Genomic DNA, 24,868 nt, shown 5'->3' on the forward strand with positions numbered 1-24,868 from the left:
AGGCATTTCTACCCTTAGGGAAATTTCCAGAGTATCTCCAACTTCAAGAAACAAATGAACTTAATGTGTATGTAATCTAGCTCTATGTTCATATGCATTTGATGTCAAAATGCAGTTTTATATTCCAAAGTTCCTCTTATCAATATTTTATACAATCAATTTATAAGCATTTATTAAATTCCTCTTATTTGCTATGTGCTATGCTAGATGCTGGGGATTCAGAAACAAAAAGGAATTAATCTGTTTACCTAGAGATTTTTTATTCTATCAGAAGAGACAACATATCCACTTTGAAGTTTATACAAAATAAATGCAAGGTAACATACAGGAAGAGGGAGCATTAAATTTGAACTTTGAAGAAATTCTTGGGAAGGAATTCTTGGATCCTTAAAGTGAGATGTACATTCTAGGAATGGAGGGCATTGTACAATTGCATGGAAATGGGTGATAATACTTTGTGTGAGAAGTAGCAATATGGTTAGTTTATCTGGCCTGCAGGAGATGAAAAGAAAGGTGGACTGGAGACAGATTGTGAACAGGTTTAAAAATTGGAGAAGAGTTTGTATATAGGGCCTGGAGTTTACTGAGTGGATCAGTGACACCATCAGATATCTGCTTAGGAATATTATTTTCATAATTATGTGTAGGATGAATGGGAGAGGAGAGAGAAGCTTGAGGTAATAAGCCTAGTTAGGTCCCTAATTTTTTTCTAGAAGCAACAAGGAATTTAATTAAGGAAGTGGTTTCGTAGGTGGAGAGAAGGGAAAGAATGTGAGAGAGATTGTGGGAGTAGAAGTGACAGAATTTGGCAATTGAATAGATATGTATTTGGGGAGAGTAAAGAGTTGGTGATGATTTGAATTTGAACCTAATTTGAACCTGAATGACTGGAAAGATTACAGTGTTCTCAACAGAGATAAAGAAATTCATAAGGAGAATAGATTTTGGGAAAACAATGAGCTTTGTCTTGGAAATTTTGAATTTGACATATTTACAGGATATCCACTTCAAAATTGTAGTTATCATTGTTGATATGATATATTAATAAGATCTATTTTATATCAGGATTTCTTAGTAGATACAATAATAGAAAATTTATCGAATGATCCTTTGATTATCATGAAGAATGGCTAATGCAGCGTACAAATTGAAGAGAGGTATATTTAAAGTTCTCTATATGCTTCTTTTTGTAGTTAAAGTAGTACTGATTGGATTAACCCCCGATACATTGAAGCATGTCCAAAATGAAAACCGTAAATTCCCAGAATAATTTGGTTTAACTGTTTATACAGGAAATGACCAAAGAAAAATCCTGCTTTAAAAAAAAAATCCAACTTATGATATTCAGTTGGTTAGATAGTTCACTGAATTGATTCTTTAGTTCATTTATCTTGGGCAGCAGCTTCAGACAAAATGATCTAGGCCTAGAACTAAACATGAGCAAGTGTGCTGTATTATTTTGGGGAAATTGTCCACTATTCTAAAGATCCATCTTTATAACAATTTTCTTCTGGCATTTCTATATGTCTGTAAAGCATACAGTGCTATGATCTCTAAAAGATTATAATTACAAATCATAATCCAAAGGTCAATGGAGAGAAGTATGCTGACTATAATTACTCAGTAGTCTTATACAAGTGACAAATTGTCATGCATAAATATATAAAATATTATTTAAAGGATAAATGACTGAATTTATGATTTAGTAGGTCAAAACAGACCCATGGATCCGGGAGATGTTTTATGACAATGGTGGTCTTAGAGTTCTATTCAGGATACCTCTCAAATTTAGCAAGTTGCCTTTTTTCATGATTGGATTTATTAAATAATAACAAAAGAGAATAAAACATGGAAATTTAAACACTGGATCATGATCATGATTGGGCAAAATCATACAATATATGATATGTATGTACATATATACATATATTTGGCCATTGGAAGTATCTTACAAAAGAATAATATATATGCGAGAGAAACTATTTCAAATGAATATAATCTAGAAATTTTGCAATAAGGCAAAAGAGGTCTGACACATAATAATAATAATAACAAATAACTCAGATTCTTAGCACTATAAATGTTTATCAAACATTTTATTTCAATTCATCACCAAAACAAATAAGAGATAATATTAGAAACAAAGAAACATGTTCCTAACAAAAATTCCTTCTAAATAAAACTTTAGAAGAACAACTAAATTTCAGTTTTTTTCTTAGAAAGTAACAGTGTTTTCCCTAGCTGAAGAAATTAACCCATAGTTGAAATCAGGAGTTTTTACATGGGAACTGTGAACTTGATTTAAAAAAAAAAATTGGGTAACTATTTATTCAACACAATTGGTTTCTTTTGTAGCCCTGCTATGTATTTTATTTTATGAATTTAAAAACATTTGTTGGTAAGGGTTCCAGAAGGAGGCTTCTATATTTCCTTTTAAGATTCTAGGGACAGCCCTCAGGGATTGATGGTGATTTCTCTAGTGCTAGAGCTTCTAAGCCATGGCCCATGTAACCCCACAGTGATTATCCCTTCATATGAACTATAGATATTGTTGTCAATTGTTCCAGTGACAATAATAGCATACTAATGTAAAAGTGCAAATCCTTTGGTCCTCAGAAATTTCTAAGTTTCATCTTTAGCCAGGGTGAGATGTGGGGATAGGGGAAGGAAACCAAGACCATGCTTGAGGCCCAAATTCTTCTCCTTTCCCATCAAACATTTCAGGATAGAATGGCTTTTTCTGCTCTATTTTCTGTGGCTTCTCTTGTTGTGTTTGAGTTGATTTGCTCTTTTATATAGAACCCACAAGGCATGACCAAGTTTTTTCAACCAATCTGAATATACTTTCAGTGCAATGTTACTAGTATTTCACCCAATGGCTTTCAAGGACTCCAAAGGACTTTTTTTGTATCTATTCTCAAACCTTGTTTGACTTTATAGAGATATCTGAATCTAGATCACATCTAGTTTGTATCTCTAATTGATTGATGTGACTATCCCCAAGAATGGAATAAATACAAAAGAAGTAATTAAATATGAAATTTATATAAAATACATTTTTTTTCATGTTTGGAGTGGAAAAATAGAGTTCAGTTTGGATGTGGGTTTTGTCATTATCTGGAAGAACAGGGGTTTGAGTTGTACTTTGAGAATGAGAATGGTACAGGATAATAGTAGAGGCGTGTTCCTGCCATAGATAAGGAAAGCTATCAGATATTAATCCAGTAAAAGAATTGAACATTAGAGGGTAGAACAAGTAAGATTGAGATTCTTGAAGAATTTGAACCTAATGCAAGAAGTAATATAGAAAAGAGAAGCAGAGGATTTAGACCTGGAAAATATTTGAATGATTATCCAATCCAATTCCCTTATTTTACAGATGAATAAATGGAATAGAACAAACATTGAATGATGCACAAAATACATGTAGCATGGAACACAGCCACCATTTGAAGTGAGGCTTTCTGACAGCAATTCTCATATATTTTGACTATATCCCACTATATCCAGTGTTGAGGGAAATAATAAATTAACAAGAAGAAAGATGACTTTTTGTGGAGGTTGTATATATGAACAAGCAAGAGTATATTTTGGACAAAGAAAGATTTCAGATATTCAGGAGATTTCAGAATAGTCTAATTGACAAGTAAGCAGACCATGAAAGCCAGAAATAAAATGTGTATAAGAGAGGCTGTTTGTAAGTAGTTGAACTATTTAGCAACTTTGTGAACTATTGAAACATTTGAAATTGAAATATTTGAGATACAAATAATTAGGAAATGTCAGTGAATAATTTTCCCTTTTAGAACTCTTGACATATAATATTTCAGGGATTCTTCTTGATGTTCAATTGGAGGAAACCAATTTACCATTATTTTCTTTAAATTTCAGTAAATGAATGCTAAGGGAATTCAAGTCCCATTGCTGTTCAACTTTAGTCACTGAATCCATCTAAGCAGCGGTCAGACTGGGTTTCATGCGTCATTGAACAGATTCATGAAGTTGCAATGTGATTTCTTGGCAGTGGAGTGTATACAAGATAATGACTTTGCAGAAGCACTGAAAGATGGAAGTAGCTAGAAATATCCTTACCCCCCCCCCCAATTTTCCCCTTCTCTGTAATAGGTGTAAAATGGCTCCTCATTACATGGCTTCTTATCAAGTTGATATAGAGGGTTCAGAGTCACTAATTGAGTTCCCTTTATATTCCTCAAACATATGGAAAAAAAAGTCTTTTCTGTGTTAAAATAGCAGAGCCATTGTAAACAGGGAGAGATAAGATTGGAGGTTTGACTCTGACAATTGAAATAACAGTCACTTTCTAACAGTTTCTTCAATTTAGTAGAATTCAATTCAGTTAAGTTCAATTCTTTTTAATTCAGCAAATAGTCTCTTTCCTACTGTTTGATGCCAATTCCATTCTTAGTGGTCAGAGAGTAAGCCTCACATATATGAATGTCTGGATCCAAGTCTAGCTGCTGTTACATACTGACTGAGCTACCTAGGGAAATCATTCAACAACTCCCAGGCAAGTCTCTGAAATGATATATTGAAGAAGAAAAGTTACCAACCTGTAGTGATAGAAATTTTTTTTTTTAATTTGAGTGTTCCCTATATCAATGAAGTCATAAGTCAAATCTATAGTCCTATTTCCACATGTCATTTCCATTGAGTTCTATATGCTGAGAGTGATATGAACTGAGTAAAATGTCATTCCTGTTCTCTAGAACTCTTTCAGTTTGGTTGAAATATTATTCTTCTTCTGTCTCTCTTTCTCTCCATCTCTGTCTCTCTCTTCATCTCTGTCTCTTTCTCTTCATCTCTGTCTTTTTCTCCATCTCTGTCTCTTTCTCTCCATCTCTGTCTCTTTCTCTTCATCTCTGTCTCTTTCTCTCCATCTTTGTCTCTTTCTCTCCATCTTTTTCTCCTTCTTCCTCTCTGTGTTTCTCTCTCCCTTTCTGTCTCTCCCTCTTAATTTGTCTCTCCTTCTCCCTTTGTTTCTCCCTTTCGATCTCTATCTCTCCCTCTCCTTCTCCATCTCTGGCTCTCTCCATCTCTCTCTCTCTTTCTAACATAAACACCCACACCCACAAATTCTACATACATATCCAATACAAAAATAAGGATTTAAGCTCCTGCTAGGAAGTTTAAAGGAATAATAGCTAGGTGGTTCAGTGGAAAGAGCACTGAGCTTGGGATCAGTAAGATATTTTCATGAGTTAAAATCTATCCTGAGACATTTGTGTCCCCCTGTCACTTAGCCCAGTTTGCCTCAGTCTCCTTATTTTAAAAATGAACTACAGAAGAAACAGTGTTTGTCAAGAAAACCCTAAATGGCGTCATTTAGAGTCAGACTTGTTTGTTCTGGGAAGTGATGCCATGACATGCAAGTGAATTGAATTTAAGTGAGGAAGAACTGTGCAAGGTCACCTGCCTCACTTTTCCTTCCAGAGCCATTTGGGTTCAGTGGCCAGATACAGATCAGGATGCCTAGAGATGGCTCTGGATACAATGGGAAATCTTGACTTTTTAAAACTAAGATTTTCAATAGATGTCTGAGTGAGGTGGCACTGTGGATAGAATGCTGGCCATAAAGCAAGAAGACTCATCCTTCTGAGTTTAAATATAGTCTCAGACATTTTTGTGAATCTGTTGAGTGCTTCAGCTGAGTATCATTCATGATAATCTTCATCTTCAGCCACGATTTTCCAAGCAGTCATTTCAACAGTTTCACCCTCTAAATTGAACCTCCTGTGACCCAACCCAGGAGAAGATAAATCACCCTCAAATCTTGGATATTCAGCATCCTTCTCTTCGCTCTGGAAATTTTCTGCTCCACCTGCCATAGCGGGTTTACTTCCTAATCACCCTTCCCCATTTTGCTGGGTAACATTATTCTAAACAGCAATAATCAAATCAGCACTACCAATTCATGTCAATGTAAGGTGAAAGTTCTATTCACCTATTCGGGGACTGAAGGACTAAAATAACTGAAAATCAAGCAAAGGAAGTTCAGAGTGATATAGTTGTTTTACCAAAGAGAAAGAGGTCTGAGGACAATTTTAAAGGAACTAAGTGTTCTTTCAGGAGAATATTTCTTTCAATATTATCTTAATTATCTATTGTAGTTTGATTAAAGCAATATTTTTGTAGAAAGAACACTGGTTTGGGGAATGGGGAGAGGATCAGAAGATAGCAGTTCTGTTCAGGAATTCTGTCTCTTCCATGCTGTGTGACTTAAGAAAAATACTTAGCCTTTCTAGCTCCTTGTTTCTTTTTCTATAAAATATGAGGATTGACTCTTACTCTTCAGTCTTTAATGAACAAAAAAATCTTTACCATATTTTCTTGATATTGAATTGTAGTTGCAATAATGACTAATGGTTCCAGTAGTTTTTTTTTTTTTTTTTTTTAGCTCATACATAGTCACTTTTGAAGGTAGTATTAGCATTCATTAACTTATATCCACAACCTTGAAAAGGAATACATGATTAGATTTTCCCTACATTCTAATTAGTAAAGTAGGGAAATCTTTGTAGTGTTATTATTAGGTAGCTATATGGCATATAGATAGAATGCTGGGCCTGGAGTCAGGATATATCTGAGTTCAAATTTGGCCTCAGATATTCTCCAGCTGGGTTAATATGGGCAAGTCATTTGCTTCTGTTTCCTCAACTGTAAAATGAGAATAATAATAGCGCTTATCTTGAAGGATTGCTGTGAGGATAAAATGAGATATTTATAAAGCATGTAGTGCAATGACTGGCACATAATAATAAATGTGAGCTATGATAATTTAGCTATAACTATTGACATTCAACTACAAATTTCTAATCAAACAATATCCTTTTGATTATAATTGCTGGAGTTTTATGTTCCAAATAATATTATTTATAATACTAATATATATTTTTTAAAGTTTCACTTGAAATCTTTAGAATCTTCTCATCTCCCATAAAAACATTATTTGGAACTTATGCTTCTGCATGTGCTTCCGTACTGGTTCTAATTTTATCAGTGAAGAAAACAAGGCTGAGGAAAGGAGGAAGCAGTTTTCCTCATACTGTGGTAATTAGCTTTAATAGCAGGATGAGAGGCCAGAGCAGTGAATTACCTTTTCTCTGTGAACAAAAAACAAGACCCTGCTTTGTGGTGTATAGAATAATATTTATTAAGTACCTACTATGTGCAAAGGAAAATGCATCATACTATGCTGGATAGAGTGTTGGCTAGGAGTAAGATGATATGGGTCCAGCCTCTGACATAGATTAGTTTTGTGATCATTGGCAAGTCATTTAACTTTTGACTGCCACTGATAACTGATTACAAGAGTACTCAAGTAACAAGAATTACTTTCCTGTGTCAATGGAAACCAGTCCCTGCCACCCTCCTCTTCCCCGCCAAAAAAGACAACACCTTCTACCAGGACTAGAGAATATAATTAACAAAGCTAACCATTGCTTCAATAACTTTACATTCTGTATTTCTGGAATTTGTTCCCTCTATATTATTTCCAATAATACCACCCTAATGGACATACTTGTTACTATTTGCCTGAACTTTTTCAATAAATGCTTAACTGTTTTATCTACTGTCTTCAAATACATTCATCAATACCTTTAATGAAATAAGGTATGTAAAGTACTTTGTACATCTTAAAGGGCTATCTAAATTTTAGTTGTTCTAGTGCTAGCACATTAATCTTTCTTATAAATAGGTCTGATCATGTTATTTCTCTGTTTAAAAGATTTTAATGATCTCCTCTTAGATATCAAATCAAGTTCAGACTCCTTAGACTAATGTTGTTTTTATTTGTCTTAGCAGATTAAAGACTACTTACATTGGCAGAGGGAAGAGTCTTACTGAGAAAATCATAGACCTTTTATGAATTAAAATATTATGTTTCCATAAATAAAAATTTAAAAGGTACAGCTTTATTATATGTAGCTACCAAGATGGTAATCTAACCAAGATAAAGCCTGGTGTAATGGATAAGGCAATGGATTTGGAGTCTTGAAGCCTAGGCTGACTCCAGCCCCTGAACAAGATGTTTAAGCTTTCCAATCCTCTGTTTCCTCATCTGTAAAATGGGGATGTTATTATTTGGGCTTCTTCTGTAAGAATTCTTGTTCTTAGACTTCTTGTTCATTTTGTGAAGATTAGTTTAGTTAAAAGTAGACAATATAAAATAGGTTCTGTGTTCTCTGGCAGAGCAGAAATGAAGTAGCTCAAAATTTATATGGACTATTCGTACCCAACCTATGACAGAGCATTCTGAACTTATATTGGTCTGATCAACCCTAGCTAGACACAGTATAATTTGATTCTAACATAGTGATGTCATTTTGGTCTTCTTCAAGAATGAAGAATAACAACTGATCAAATGATAAATAACCATTTATTTATTTAGTTAGGAATGTTAGCTGTTATATGTCACAATTTACTGAAATAGATCACAAAATGGAGCCAAGCTGTAAATAAGAGTGCTGACACCTATTGGCTCTATAATCATACTAAGATGGTGCAGTTTTACCACTGAAATTCTTTGATTCTGTAAGAAATTTGGTCATCTGGATTTTTAATCTAGGTGCCAAAAATGGGAAGTATTATATTAAGAAAGAGTAGATAAAGCAGCTGTTCATTTGACTGTAAACTCTATGATAGCAGGCTTTTTTTGGTCTTTGTTTGTTTCTCAAGCATTTCTACAATGTGTGGCACACAGAGGAGATGGATAAATGCTTACTGAATTTGGCCAAAAGAATTGTAAGAAGATAATGGATAATCTTAAAGTGAAAAATTACCTAAACTTCTAGGTGGCACCATAGGGCACAATCAGGAAGACTAGGGTTTAAATTTGGCAACAGATTGTTATTTTTGTTCTTTTTTGGCCTTTGTTCCCAAAAAGAACTATGAATGACATCAGAGAAATGATGTCACAACATACTAGCTGTGTAACAAAAGAGAAAATCACTTAACTTCTATCTTAGCATCTTCAGCTGTAAAATAGGGATGATAATAATATCTATTTTACAGGTTTGTTGTGAGGATGTAAGGCAATAAGGTGATCTAGTAGACAGAGCATCAGATTCTCATCTTGAGTTCAAATCTCAACACTTAATAAATGTGTGCTTCAGTTTCCTCATCTGTAAAATGAGCTGGTGAAGGAAATGTCAAATCTATTTTTTAAATTTTTGCCAAGAAAATCCCAAATGGAATCATCAAAAGTTGAGCAAAACTGGAAATGACTGAACAACTTTGAGAATCAAATGAGACAAAGTATTAAACACAACGCCTGGTACACAAACACTTAATAAATGCTTATTTGTCCCCAAGTAAAGTTCAATTATATTCAGTAATTCTGTTTACAAAGGAAACAAAAACATGATTTGTAAAAATCCCTATTCCCAAATGTGCATCTGTTTAAAGTTGGAAGGGATGAGAGATTGTCTAGTTCATTTTCGTCATTTTTACAAATCAGGAAACTGAAACTCATAGTTGTTGCTTACTTGTCCAAGCTCACATAGGTGGTAAGTGGTAGGGCTGAGATTTAAATCAAGGTCTTCTGAATTCATGCTCTGCCTTCTTGCCAGCAGAGTCAAGAATAATTAAAGTCAGTAAAGTTTTGCTCTTGAATAGTAAGCTTCAGTATTGAAAAAACAAAACAAAAAATCTTTCCAAATGAACCTCATTCCAGCAGATAAATCATTATCTGGAAATGGCTTTGATTCTGCTAAAAAGTTATATTAGTTGCATGTGAGTGACAAGTGAAAATCCATACACCATGCAAGTGTTCCCCCACTGCAGAGCAGTTATATCAAATTAAATAATTTTTTGTTCTTTTCTTGTGATGGCAAGTCTTTGACTTTGAAGAGAAGCTAACTCTTTGGTGACATCTGCTGGAAGTGCTGAGTTCAGAAATCAAGGGAAACAGAAGCTAGGTGGTCTTGATAACTAACAGCAGCAGTTTGTGCAAAGGGTGAACCTTTCCCATGCTAGGATTAGTTGCCTTCTGTCTATATCCTGGGTGACCCACGTCTTAAACAGTATGGAAGCTGCCTTTTCTCTTGTTTTTGGTTGTCATCTGGGAATCCAGGGACTCTAAGATTGTCTCTTTTACTAATTAGCTTTGTAAATAGATCATTTTGTTTTCCCAAGTCTCAGTTTCTTCATCTGTATATGATGGTGTTGAGTTAGGGTTATATAGGTTCTAAAGTACTTTTCTGATTTAAAGTTCTAGCATTCTTCTTTCATCTTCAATTAAAAAATCATACTTTAGACCAATGCTTTTTAAACTGTAACCCCATAGAGGGGCCATGTAATTAAATGTGGGGGTTGCAAAATTAATATTTGTTATCAGCAAATGTTTGATTTGCATACCTATTTTTAACACTTGTATGTCTGGGGGCATGTAAACTTATCTTGAGCAAAAAGGAATCTTGAATGGAGAAAGTTTAAGAAGCTGTGTTAGGCTCTTGACTGTTGTAATTACTTTTACTTGTTCTTCCCTAAACTTGGTATCCTCCAATTCTGTGCCTTCCTAACAAAGCCCTTTCTCCTTAGTACTACTTAACTATCTTTAACTCCTTTTTCACCTCCTACAAGAAGACTTTCCAGATTTCCCTATTATTGTTCTTTCACTCCTCAAATTATCATATATGTACTTACATGTGTATACTTATTTTTTTAAAATTACATGTGTATACCTATTATTTTATCCCCCTCTAGACAACTATAACTGCTTGAGGACTCTGATTGTTTTTCATTTTGTCTCTTTCCTCAATTTTTAGTGAAATTTAGATGTTTAAGAAATACTTTTTGATTAAATTCATCGATACCCTAGTATTCTGGGGAACTGATAATTTAATAGATGTTAATAACCATGGAGTTTGTGGGAAAAGCCTGTGGCCTGCTCTCCACTGATTCTTTGCTTAGTTTTAGAGCTTAGTCTTTCCATTCCGTGCATAGAATATAGAGTGAGGGCTTAAGTAATTTAAATAAAATATTCAAAAAAAGAAATAATTGGACAGTATAACTTTTAGAGCATGATTATTACTTTCTTATAAATTCTAAAACCTATGTTCCATATTTAAATATAAACATAAAAACTTTTTTATAACCTCAGATAAATGGTTTTTGGTTTTTCTACTTCTGAATCTTCCCTCCATCATTAAAGGAATTAAAATTCTGCTAAACAGATTCAACTCGCATCACAATGTCTTAACTGTTTTGGAACTCATACTTGCTTAATAAATATTGATTGAACTTTGTACATAGTTTTAAGCTAGACATTAAGAAAGCCATATCTAAGCTTAAGTTATAGTCTTTGGCTTCAAGATAATAGACTCTAGGTGAAGGGACAAGGCAAATCTACAAGCCAAACAATTAAGAAAATGTGTTAATATGTGACTAGATAGTAAATCAGTGATAGATGCAATAGGTCTTGTAGAATCATAAAGAAGGGGGAAAGATGATCAGGTAATTGTAGCCCTTGAAGTAGACTTTGAAGATTGAACTAGGATTTATATTAGGTAATGGAGAAGCACATTTTTGGGGAGGAAAGGAGTTGATAACATAGCATGAGTATTATATCCTATGTAGAACTTTACAAAAATGATTTCCTTACATCCTCTTCACATTCTTAGATCTTATTATAGTAGTTGTTGTTTGTCCTTCGTTCTCAAAAAGGACCATGACTTCGTCTCAAAAAGGACCATGACTTCAGGATGGTGATACCATGACATGCAAGTAAATTGGATTTAAGTGAGGCAGGGCTGTGCAAGGTTACCTGCCTCACTTTCCTCTCCAAAGTTATCTGGGTCCAGTGGCCAGATATAGATCAAAACGACTGATAATGGTTCTGGATGAAGTGAGAGACTTTGACCATTTTAAGATAAGGTCTTCAACAGGTCTCTTTTTGATTGAGGTTATATCCATTCAGTGATTAAAACTAGGAGATATTAGTTACTAGTCAGGTTCCTAATATCTATGCTAATATACAAATATACATATTTATAAACATATCTACATATATTGCTTTGCATATTTTTATTCCTATGTGTGTGCATATATATATATATATATATGCATATATATGTATATATATAGTTGCTAATTGCAAAAGTGGGAAAATGGAATGTCACATTTTCATGCAAATAAGTGATGTAAAATAATGACTATGAGTAGGAAAACTGCCTGAACTGTTTTAAAAAAAAGTAACAGCCCCCTTGATCAACACTAAGACTGGGAAAAAACAGAGGAATGACCACAGCTGTGTTACATTGTGGTTGTGTTTAAGGGCAGCATTTAAGGAAGAGTAGGGTTATTGCTTCCCAGCAGATCAACTGTATCAGTTGCTTTTTGTGCCTTTAGGCAATTTGGGTCATAGGCAGAGTTGGACTCAGGTGGGCCTAAAATGGGCTTAAGAAGATTACAGCTACCATGCTTGAATTTGCTGTAGAGAAATTGCCTTGATATGGATCCATCTTTACTCTTCTCTGGTGAGCTACTGATCAATAGGGAGGTAGCCAAGGGTGTATTCTTTCCCTCGGTGTCAGGTGTTCTGTGACTACACTTGAAGTTATTCCTGGGTGGCAAGCAATTGATTTTCCAATAAAGCCTAGTCTGTAATGAAGATGCCTTTCTATGCCAGCCCTGGCTGCTTTTCTTATGTTCTGTTGGTGCCATCCTTTTCCCTCAGGATATGTTTGACAGACTAAACAGAAGGTGCTACTGACATAAGATGGATACCTACCCTCTTTCCTCTGTCATTTTGGAGAGTCCAGAGCAGGTGGTTCACAGGTGAAGCAAGCAAGTGCAGAATTTGCAGGCTCACACTGACAGGCCTATATTTCAGCAAAGCCTTTCCATGCTATTGATGTTTGTCTTATTCCATTGCCGCCTGAGGACAAGACAGCATCACCACCTGTCTCTAAATGCCTTTGTTAGACACTGCCTCTTTTTGGTCAGTATGAATTAGTATTTAAAATGCAGCATTTTAGTTTTGTGACAGATCATCTGCAGGTGGTATTTGTGATGAGGAAATTAGTAGAGATCACTTTAGAATCAGTTGACAAAGAAAAGCTATTTCATTTCTAGGGAGTTGTTAGCAGTTCCAGGAAGATTTCTGGCTATTTGGGGGAATCCACATCATAAATACGAGATCATGCAGGGATTATTATTATTATTACTGTTATCTTTTATCCACAAATTTTGCAAGCCTTCTTGAACCAGGGAGATAGGAAATTGCTAGAAATATTTCATAAAGGATAAAGTAACCACCTATCAGGAGTCCTATATGTAAAAAAAAAAAATAGTAGTTTTGGTGATAAGACTGTTCAGTTAAATGACCACTTATAAAATAGAGAGATGGTACTTAATATTTCCAAATTTGGGGCCTTTAAAATGGCTAGAGAATTCTGAGTGATTAAAGCTGTGGGGTCAGAGACTGCAGAGATTCTATACTAACATATTAGAAGCACACTGTATATCCTTTTAATGTGTGCTTCCATTTGTTTAGCTCAGCAATGGTAATATATCCAGGATAAGGAGTAGTTCAGAGGGCCCCTTAATAAGGCAAGGGAACTCAAAAAAGTGGTCAAGGAGAAAGGACTATATGCTGCTTAATAAAATCCTGTCACCTTGTCCAGCAGTAAAGGTAACAACTTTTCCAGGGGAAGAACCCATCTTTTGACAGAGAAAAATTGTTGAGCATGAGAAATTTTCACTTGTGCTTTTGCTCTTGGAATGTTTGCCCGTGACCAGGACCCAAAAGGGATTTCATAGGCACACACCCTGATGCATTCTGTGTCTTTGGGAAATTATATTGTATATAGCAAAGACAAATAGGTAGCCAACAGGCTACATGAGACCTATACTACTCCTAAGGGAGTAGTGAATAAGATTAAAATGTAGCCCCTATCTTATTTTTAATGTGTTGATGTAAACATATTGTTTTCTAAGTCAACATTCAGTACATAGGGATCCTTATATGTATATAGTTTAAGGGATACCATTTTCATTTAAGTTTGATTCCACTGGCATATCCCTTAGTCATGGAGAGTGTTTTACACTTCAGAAGAAGTTCATCTTGTACTAGGTGGTAACAGCTGAAGTAAGTTCCATGATGTCAGACCTGGAGGTTCTCCAGTTGCTATCTATCGTTTGATCCCCAGATGTGCAAGAAAAACAGGAGATGAGCAATTCATCCGAGACACTAGCATAGGAGTTGGCAATAGGGGTGAGGAGTTGAGGAGGGAACCACTCCAGACAAGATTTCAACAGCATTAGCTCCGTTATGCTCAGCTCCAGCTTCCCCCAGTTCCCCAGCTTCCCCCAGTTCCCCAGCTTCCCCCAGTTCCCCAGCTCCCCTTCCTCAATCCAGGCAGGCTACTTTTATTTAGATATAGACAAAAGTAGCTCCTTTCCAAAGGATTTTCAAAAATACACTTGTGCAGAAGCAGCAAGGTCACTTACATAAGTTTTAGGATTACATCAGTTTTAGTCTATATCTGGGATCCTTGAGGTCTATCCTATGCTATGTTCCTACACATGAGATCAAAATAAAACTGAAGAGAGTACTAAGAAAGATCAACTTAATGGTATGGAATAATTGCTACTAGAGAAAGTCACTATCAAAAACAAGTGATTATAAAGATGTTGACAACTGTCAAATATTCCAAAGAGCAGAAAAAGGATGTCCATGATCTTACTTTGGAGCTCATTTCCTCTAGGTATGTATGAGGTTAAATCATATCACATTCATAAAGAGAAGGGAAAAAAGAGAAGACTTATAAAATAGATTATTTTATTAAAGAAAAAGCCAGAACCATGACTAAGGGTAGCAGTTAGCCTAATCAGTCCTAAAGCAAGGGAAGCAGCAGAATAGGTTTTTGTGAAAGCTTGTGAATGTAGTATTGGCCAGGAAATTTAAGGATTTTCCTATGGAGACATTTTGCTACTGTTGTTGTGAGTCTGTGACCCTTCCGGTGAATGGAGACTGCCTAAGGAAGACTATGTCTCCATGTGCCATCCTTAGGTGTGCCTGTGGTGATACTCGGTACTATCCTCAGAGTGGCAGGGATTCAGTTTTCCAGCAGGGACTGCAGTGGTCCTTTCGAGATAGCCCCAGCCACATTTCATACCATGGTATTTATTTCAAGACTCCAAACTGTCCCTTCAAGGGCATGTTAGACAGCACCGACATAAAAATCTATAATACACTTGCCAGCCTAAATAGATATTTGGAGTTCTTTGAATAGATTAAAAGCAACTTGGAAAGAGAAATTGCTTTTAGGAATAAAATTACTTAGAAAACAGCAAGATACAAATTTAGTGTTCCTGGAAAAATTAAGTATGTGTGTGTTCAGTGGGAATAATTTCGCCCCCTTAAGTGCCGATTTGAACAATTCCCTCATTTCAGATCAATGATGAAGAGATGAGGGTATTTTCTATTTCTTATGTTCATTTAATGGACAGTAGATTATGTATGAGAACACTGGTCAGGCAGCAATCAAGGGTGACTACATTAATGAGTGAAATTATTCTGATTTTGATTCATTTGAATAGGTGTTCTTAGTTTTTTTTTTTTTTTTTTTAACTGACCTTTGAAAAATGCTTCTGCAATTCTCCTTATATTTGTAGCTCCTTGGGAGGGATACTGAGCAAGAACAGAAACTCAATTTGCATGTCAATCACCTTGCAATCAAATAAGGATAAAGGAGGTTCCCTGAAAATATATTTCATAGCTACATGAGGCATCTTACTCTGAATGAGCCTCTTGAAGTTCCAGGAAGCTGTAAGAGAAATCCAAGGCTTTCCAAGTTTATTTCAACTACAAAGGCACCATCAATCTCATACTCTTGACCACTTCACATTTTGGAGTCTGCACTCAATTTACAAATCATCCTGATATGCTCATTTTTGGACTTTGAACTAGTCTCTTAGCTGTGTGGGCTTTGAACCAATCTCCCCCTTCATTCCTTTAAATGCCTCCATTCTCTTACCCGAAGATAGGTCTTCTGATAAGCTCTGTCCATTTCATCAATAAGCAATTATTATCTGCCTTCCATGTGCCAAGGATGATACTAAGCACTGGGGATACCAAAAAAGGGCAAAAGACAGTTCTTGGCCCATATCTGCACATGGTAATTGTTGTTTGTAGAACATGGCAGGAAGCTGATGCCATGATATGCAGTGTATTGGATATAAGTGAGGGAGAGTTGTGCAAAGTCACCTGCCTCATTTTCTACTACAGAGCCATCTAGATCTGGCAAGATATAAATCAAGACAACTGGAGATGGCCCTGGTTGAAATGGGAGACCTTGTCCTTAAGCTTCAGATAAATAAAACTAGGTGGGAAAGATCCTAAGGGTTTCTGGCCAATCTGAGTCAATCAGAATCCAAACAATGAACAAATGGAACTTGGCCTAGGACCTATGGGTGGCCAATGGGAATCAGATTGGTTTTGTTTTAAGGCATGATCCTTAAGAAAAAAAATCTAGGTAGTTCATTATAGGACCACAGGCTCTAGGGTATAGGAGCAATCATTTAGCATGAGCAAGATAGGTTGCTGTCTGATTTTTGACTCCTCCTGATTGTACCCCCATCACTTTCTTTTTACATAGGTTAAGGTATAGATTTGTTTTAGACCTGTGATTTCATTGGTACAAAGAATTCTGGGATGAGAAAATTCCTTCTATCAGTTCAATTTGTCAATTTCTCTTCAAATTATAAGTGACTTGCCCAGGGTCACAAAGCTGATATGTGTCAGAACCCAAGCTGTCCTGCTATTGAGGCCATTTATCTATTGCTTTTCTATTAACTCAAATTAATTCCTTGTTTTGAAAGTATCCTTGAGATATGACAAAATGGTTGATTGGTACTTAGCAATGAAAGAGATAAGGGAGAGACTTATGAATCTGTATACCACTTAATTTTTGGAGTTTTATAGTAATATATATGTATTTTAGGGATCTTTGATTTCAGAATTGAAGATATTTTCTTCATTTTCTATAAACTAAGTCATAGGCCTCAGGGAATTGCTTAGAGAAAAAAAATGCATCTCCTTATATCCCATTTGTTGATGAGCTACTCTGAACTTATGCTGGTTCTTACAAACAAACATAGATATTTTTATCAGACCTATACTTAAGGCCCTTTTAATAGGGTAAGATGTATTAGAACTTGTTCTTCTTCAGAATAACCATAGAAAATTCAGATTCTCCTCCACACCACAGTGAAGCATTGAGAGGCCTCTGGGGAGATGATCTAGTAATAATTCTATTTTTCATAGTGCTAAGTTCAAGCATTTTTCAGGTATAAAGATTTCCCTCTGACCTTTTAAATGAAACCTTTCCATATTCCCCATGCGTGTTAACGCCTTTCTTCCGAATGTCCTTATTTTTTTATAACTGTTTTGTATTTATTTATTTATTGTATTTATCAAATGAGATATTATTTGTAAAGTGCTTAGTATAGTGACTAACACATAGTAGATGCTATATAAATGTTAGTCATTAGCTACATTCACTTTAGAATTATCCTTTATGTATTTAAACACATATATGTATACACATATATGTGTGTTGTTATTTTAGTCCTATCTGACTTTTTATGGTCCCATTTGCCATTTCCTTCTCTATCTCATTTTACAGATGAGGGAACTGAGGCAAACAGGACTAAATGACTTGCCTAGGATCACACAGCTAGTAAGTGTTTGAGGCCAGACTTGAACTCAATTTCCAGAAGTCCAGTGGCAAAAGTTTTAAAAACCCTGTTTTAGAGTAGGGCAGAATGCCTAATCACTAGGGTGAATGTAGCACTTCTAACTGGCCCCTTTCAGTAAATTAGGTAGTGTAATTGCTAGCAACTTCACCTGGTGATTAAATAGGTATTTCAATGTTGCTAATTGTAGTGATGTGTCCATAGTCAATTGCCAAACAAGCAAATTAGGGAAACATTTTGTTTATGGCTGCTGAGCATTTAAACACATTTTTTTGAGACAAGTTTTAGCCTAAGTGATCTCTTCAATGTCTGTGCTCTCCTCATTCCTGTCCCCACCCATCACTGAGCAGTTTCCTACATACAGTGGTGCTCAATAAATGTCTGTTCAATGAACAAATAAAACACGAATAGCCGTTAGAAACGTCATTTAAAAGAAAAAAAAAATGTGGGAGCATCTACACAGTTTGGATATTTTTATTTTAAAATCCAGTTTAGTAAACCAAATGATGACACATGGCATTTAGGCAGACCTCAGGGCTTCTGTTTAACCATGAGGCATAGTCCCAGCATATCATTTACTCATTTTAATTGAAAATTAGCTACTATGAAATTGTGGCTCTTCTGGAAAACTGGGCTCTAGGGAAAAGATAATGAGATGCACTGGGTTTAAAAGGAAACTGGACTGAGTTGTTATGTGTGGCAAAATTTCCTATTTTTATTGAATCTCTTCTGCATTTCTTAACACACAATTTCCCCCTTTTAAAGCTGTAATTTCAAGTTGGAAAATACATGAATAATAACAATAGTAACATATTTATGGATTTTTCATTTGAATATAAGCTCTTTGGGAGTAGGGACTGATTTTTTTTTCATATTCTCAATAGCTAGCATAGCACTTAACACACAGTAGGTGCTTAACAAATGTGCTGAATTGAATTTTCCTATTTAAATCCAACAATCATTTATTGAGTGTTTTCTACATAGAGTATTGTAGCAGGAACTATAGAGGGCACAATAAGGAATCCAGATTTTTAAATAGTTAACAAACAAATTATATGTCCTCATCTTCAAAAAAGAGAAAAGGTTATGATAAATTCAAAAGAGCTAAAATATAGTCAAATGTACATAGTAACTCAAGAAAAATGTAAATATAATGTTGTTATGGGTATTTGGAAGACTAAAAGAACAAATTTGGCTGCAAATTGGAAAAGCGTTGGTGAAATAATTGAAATAGAAATCTAAGCTGAGCCTAAAAAGCTCAGGGTAAGATTTCAACTAGTAAAGACTGGAGGAGTGAAGTGGGTGTGGCAATCCAGATGGAAAGAATACTATGAGCAAAGGGGTGATTACTTAAAATGAGGCTTACATTGGGAAAGAGAATAATTCAATTTTACTCTGTGTGTGTGTGTGTGTGTGTGTGTAGAGATCATATCTAAAAAGACCAGAAAAGTCAGATAAAAAATATGGTGGATCTTAAATGCTAGACTCAAGGACCAAAGGAATAAAGCACTTAAGTGTGTACTGTGTGTCGGGCACTATGCTAAGCACTTCACAAATAACTCATTTATCCCTAAAAAAAACAAAACCAAAAAACAACCTAGGAATAGGTGCTTTTCTTATCCCCATTTAATAATTCAGAAAACAGAAGCAAACAGAGGCTAAATGATTTGCCCAGGGTCATATAGTTAGTATCTGATTTAAACTCAGGTTTTCTAACTCTATTTTGCCAATTAGTAGAGTAAGGAATTTTGACTTAAGTCAGTGTAGGCAATGGGAAATTTGAATTGTCTATAGCACATTCAGTGCTATTATATAGCAACAATTATGCATTGTTAATTTTCCTGTTAAAGAGAAGACAAAGAATAGATATAGAAATCTGGAAGTCATTTGCATGAAGATAATAATGAAACTTAGGAGTTTCATAATGAAACTGAAGAGAACACCAAGTGAAAGAATATTGAGAGAAAATGGTAGTGGGTATAAGACAGTGTCTTCTGGGAATACTTATCCATCATCTGGATAATTATCTGACAGAAGAGATTAAGGAAGAGTAGTCTCCTAGGTAGGAGGATTAAGAGAGTTATATCACAAAACCTCCAAAATTGTGAATGCTACAAATTTGAAATGTTACATGCACTTTCATATGATGTTACTGTATTTCTTATTAGTTTTATTTAATTTTCACTTTCTTTCATGAAATCTCTCATGATAGGGGGAATAATCTACAAATGTTCATAATATAAAGAAAATGAAGATACAAATGTAAAGGAGGTAAATATAAAAAACGACAAGAACAGAGAAAAGGATATCAAATTTGTCAGTTAATAGATAAATTTGAAAAGAATAGATAATCTTGAAAGTTTTGAACCAGGATGATTAGAAAAAGGATGGCACCATTTATAGAAACTGAGAAATCAGAAACAAGAATACATTTGGGGGAGCAGTGGGGTGGGAGTCATAATAGCTGATATAATGTATTAGGTTGTGGATTTTTGGAGTGTAAGGTGCTGGTAAAATATGTAGACAGAGAATGTAAATAGGCATTTGGAAATTCAAGGTTAAATTTTAGAGTAGAGATTATAATAGGAAGTATAGTTGGGAGAATTGTCCAGCTAGAAACAATCATTCAAATTGTAGGGGTGGTATATAAGATTTTCAAGTTGGGGATTTATATAGCAAGGAAGGAAGGATGAGAATAATACTTTGAATTAGGACTGTGTTTAGAGAACAAGAGGAAAAAGTGAGGCCATTGTATGTAATATAGGCAGAATTGCTGCTATAAAGGGAATGCCAGAAGAATATAATGTCAAGAATGAATGAATTGTACATTGTTTCCAGGAATATGACAATCGAGAAAAAGTCATTGGATTTAACAATTGGGATGTCATTGACCTTGAAGAAGGCTACTTCAGGGATTTCCCAGACAAAAAAAAAGACTGTGATAGATTAGAAAGGAGTGAATGGTGAGGAAATGAAAGCAGTGAGTATTGTAATCATACATTGAAGTAGAGAAATCAGATAGTCACTTCAGGGAATAAGAGACTCCTTCTCTTCCAGGTGAGGAAAGGTAGAGATAATTAAACAGACTCAGAGGAATAAGGGAAGAAGCCAGTGGAGCACAAGAGATTGATAATGAAAGACAGAAAAAAAGCATAATTGATGGAACAGGACAAGAGGGTATTTATTTTTTATAGAATCACAGAATTTCACAGTGGGAAGGGACTTCAGAGCCCAACCTGTACCTTAACAGGAATATTAAGGAATACCATCCTTAACAAATTGCCAGAAAGTCTCTGCTTGTATGTTATCATTGAGGGGGAACCAGATTTCTCCCAAGGAATCTTAATATTAATAATTGACATTTATATAGAGCTTAAAGTTTTCAAAGTGTTGTACATCTGTTACCATTTTTAATACTTTTTGCACAGTTTCAGGGACTGGAATATTTTTCCTTGGACCAAGCTTAAATCTCCTTCAACAGATCCTCATGTGGGAACTCCCTCATCATCCTTAATGTTGGTTGTCTTTTTGATGTTCTTGAGCTTTCAAAGACCCTCCTGAAATCTGATCTTCCAAACTGAGTATCAGCCTCCAAATGTATTCTGAACTGGGGTCAATGGTATAGCACAGTGGGACTCTCCATCAGAAAATAAACATTTATCAAGCATTGTGTGCCAAGCACTGACTGTACTATAAGTAGGTTTTGCTGAGTACTAGAGATACAATGAAAAAACAAAAGTAGTCCCTGGCTTCAAGAGGCTTATATTTTAATATTTGGTATCACATTCTAGGCTTTTGAGATCTTTTTGGATCCTGATTCATTATCCAAATTTTCAGCTATCTCTCCTAATATAGATCCTCTTCAAATTTGATAAGTATTTTATTTACTCTTTCATTAAAGCCATTTTATAATTATATTAAATAGAACAGGGTCAAGGACAGATTCTGGGATACTCATTTAAAGAAATTAATTCTATTTACTACTGAAATATTAATGACTTTAATGACTATCTCGATAGGTCCACTCATTCAGTCAATCCTGTACCTGCTTTTCTATTCTATGATTTAGCTCATATCCCTACATCTTATTCATGAGGCTAGCATTAAAAACATCAAAAATTTCTGAAATCTAGCTATTCTATGTCTATGCCAATTATAGATATTGGCAATATCTATAATAAGAAATGTGCTTAGGAAAGAGAGATTTGAGAGGGGGGGATGGAGAAGGGTGCCTACCATTTGGCAACTTCTTATTTTTAACTATTTATCCTTATGTACTAGCTGCTAAGTTTTTTTGTTTCTATGGTGCTAAATAATTGCATGTATTATCAGAATCCCCTAAATTTTGCACCTTTGGACAAAGTCCAATTGCCCCATTCTAGTTACAGAATGTCTGTCTATATCATGTTTCTAACCCACTTGTCTTGTAACACTATTAAAAAAGGAAATGAGATTAATGTGATATGACCTACACTTGATGGAGCCATGCTACTTTTGTAGTGAATCTGTTAATAAATAAAGCTTTCCTCATATTTCTTTCCTTAAATTAGTTCCTGCTTAGAGGACCATTGATCAAACATGGTTTTAAGAAAATTAATACAAACAAAATATATCATGTCAATAATTGGCTTAGTTATTCACTTTAGCAGTGGCTATCTGATCTATGAAGACCCTGTTAACTGATGAAAAACCTTGTGATGAATTGCACTAATTATTATTTTGTTGTAGTTATTAAGAAAACAGCGGGTCTTTGCCACATTAATTTATATTTGCATAATGACACAGTATGTAGGTATTACTCTAGGTATATTGTTAGGAACATGGGGTTAGAGATATGATTTGCACCTCCTCCCCCAAAGAATGAAAGCATAACAAAAGCTAAGATATATTTGCATAATAGCACTGACAAAGGTTTAGTCTTGTTTAGAGGAAAATTTAGAGGAAAATGAGGCTTCTGGATGAAAACTTTTGCTGAATAAAGATGGAAGCTTTGGGTGAGGCTTGTGAATTAGTAAAGAACCAAGGGTAACAGTTTTGAAATCTTGAAACATTTGAAAGTAATGATGAAGTTAGAATTAATATTTGATTGTTTTTCCTTTTCTTTCTCTACCTCCTCCCCTCCAACCCTCCCCCCCTTGCCTCCAGGGACTTGCGGTTTAACAGAATCCGAGAAATTCCATCTGGCTCCTTTAAGAAACTCAAGAATTTGAATACCTTGTAAGTATCAATGGCTTATATGTAGAATTTTATGTGTGGACAGTACAGTGTTGATTTTAAATATATGTGTGTGTATAAATGTGTATATATCTATATAGAGATAAATATTAGTTTTTTTGATTACATATATAAGATTTGTTATTATTTCCTATAAGGGATCCTTGATTTCATGAACAAAAGAAACATTTATTTGTTGAGGGAAAAAAAACCCTCATTTGAGATTATAAAGGGCTATTTCCGTTCTAGGTTTCAGCTTCCATAGGAAATTAATCTTGATAATAATGAGAAACAAGTTAAATATAGGCTAATGGATGACATAATAGGGTGACATTTGCCCCAAGGTAATAACTAGCAAAATTCTGCCCTTTTCCCCATACCCATTTTCCCCCACCTTTTTTTTTTTTTTTTTTTTTAATCTGGATGTGGAATAGTTAGAGTAGAGTCCCGTTTTCTCAGAAGGCATATTCTTGAGTCATCAATCAGAGATAAGACCTAGGTGAGAGGATGCCAGGAAACAAACAAGAAAGGAAACTTCCCTGCCCTCTCCCCCTGCCACCTCTTTCATTAGGTAGTTGATCTCTCCATTACTACATTTAAGAATCTATAAACTGCAAAACATAAAACAGAAATTGCATGAAACCCAAAAGAACAGAAAGTAGTGTTATAGTAAGGAAACTTCATATCATTTTCATTTTCTACAGTACTACCTGATCTTGTCCCATTCCCTGATTTGGGAGTTTGAAGAATTAGGGGATAGCGAAATAGCATGTGGCAAAGATCTGGAGCTCTAGACTCTGAAAACCAGAGTTTGCTCTTGGTTCCTGATAATGAGAAGACGCATCGGGTCATCCTTCTGAACCTACAGACTGATTGACTGTACTATTTTGTCTTCTTTGTGTCTCAAATACTTGGATATCCCTAAATGAAAAATACCAAAGACAAGATAATATGATTAATTCTTGAGGCTTATTTATTTAATACTTAATGGCTTACTTATTTACAAACCATTAGAAACTATTCTTTACTTTTTGGGATGAATTGCCAGGAAATCCACTTTATATTCATTGTATGTCTTTGTAACCACCCTGCTTCAGGAAGCAATTCCTCCTTCCCTCCCTCCTGTCCTTCCTTCTTTCCTTCCAACGGTGATGAAGGATGTTATGTAGGGAGGAGTACAGTGCAATTATGTCTTCTTCCAGGTTAGCAATGCTTGACATCTTCAGGGACAGCACTATAAAATACTTAGTAGGCTTAACTCCAGGAGGGAAACAAAATGAGTTTTAGTTTGGTTCAAGCTTTCATTTTATAGGGGAGGAAACTGAGGTAAAGTGATTATGTATACCTGTTGAACCTAACTAGAAACCCTTGAAGCTTTTGACTGTTATTTTAATTTTTGCCTATAACATGTGACCTTTCTATCCTGAGTTAGGGTTCATGGTAGATTACATGACTTTCTGTTACCTTATACTTTTTTGACCTCAATTGCCTCATTTTGAAAATAAGGAAGATCAATTAGATGACCTCAAATGTTTCTAACATCTCAAATATTCTAGGATTATAAATTCTATTATGGTTCTCTTTAATTCTGTCTCCAATATAGGGTCAGGGAAGTTTTTCTATAAAATCAAAAGATAAAGAAAAAAATTAGTTTATATAGCACACAGGTTTTTTTTTTTTTTAAACCTGGAGTCTATTAACTATTTTTCTTTTAATATTTTGAGAACTATATTTCAAAGTAGTTATTTCTTTGATAAGTCTATATATAATATTTTATACATTTATAAATATATGTATATATATATAAACATATATAAAAGTAATTGAGAAGAGTCTCAAGGCCTCATTGTTAAAGAGGTCCACGACACAGAAAACAATAAGAAAGCTTGTTCTAAATGAAATAAAAATAACAACAATTAAACTGTCTTTGTTG

At 34.8% G+C, this 24,868-nt stretch overlaps 1 protein-coding gene across 1 annotated transcript in view; it reads left to right on the forward strand.

Moving 5' to 3' along the window:
* PXDNL (peroxidasin like) overlaps positions 1 to 24,868 on the forward strand; it is a 559,370-nt gene that overhangs the window by 163,496 nt on the left and 371,006 nt on the right. The window contains exon 2 of the mRNA XM_051970215.1: positions 22,867 to 22,938. Within this exon, the coding sequence (XP_051826175.1) occupies positions 22,867 to 22,938 (72 nt within the window). The remainder of the gene's footprint in view (positions 1 to 22,866; positions 22,939 to 24,868) is intronic.

The sequence above is a fragment of the Antechinus flavipes genome, chromosome 1, assembly GCF_016432865.1.
Source record: "Antechinus flavipes isolate AdamAnt ecotype Samford, QLD, Australia chromosome 1, AdamAnt_v2, whole genome shotgun sequence".
Taxonomy (NCBI): domain Eukaryota; kingdom Metazoa; phylum Chordata; class Mammalia; order Dasyuromorphia; family Dasyuridae; genus Antechinus; species Antechinus flavipes.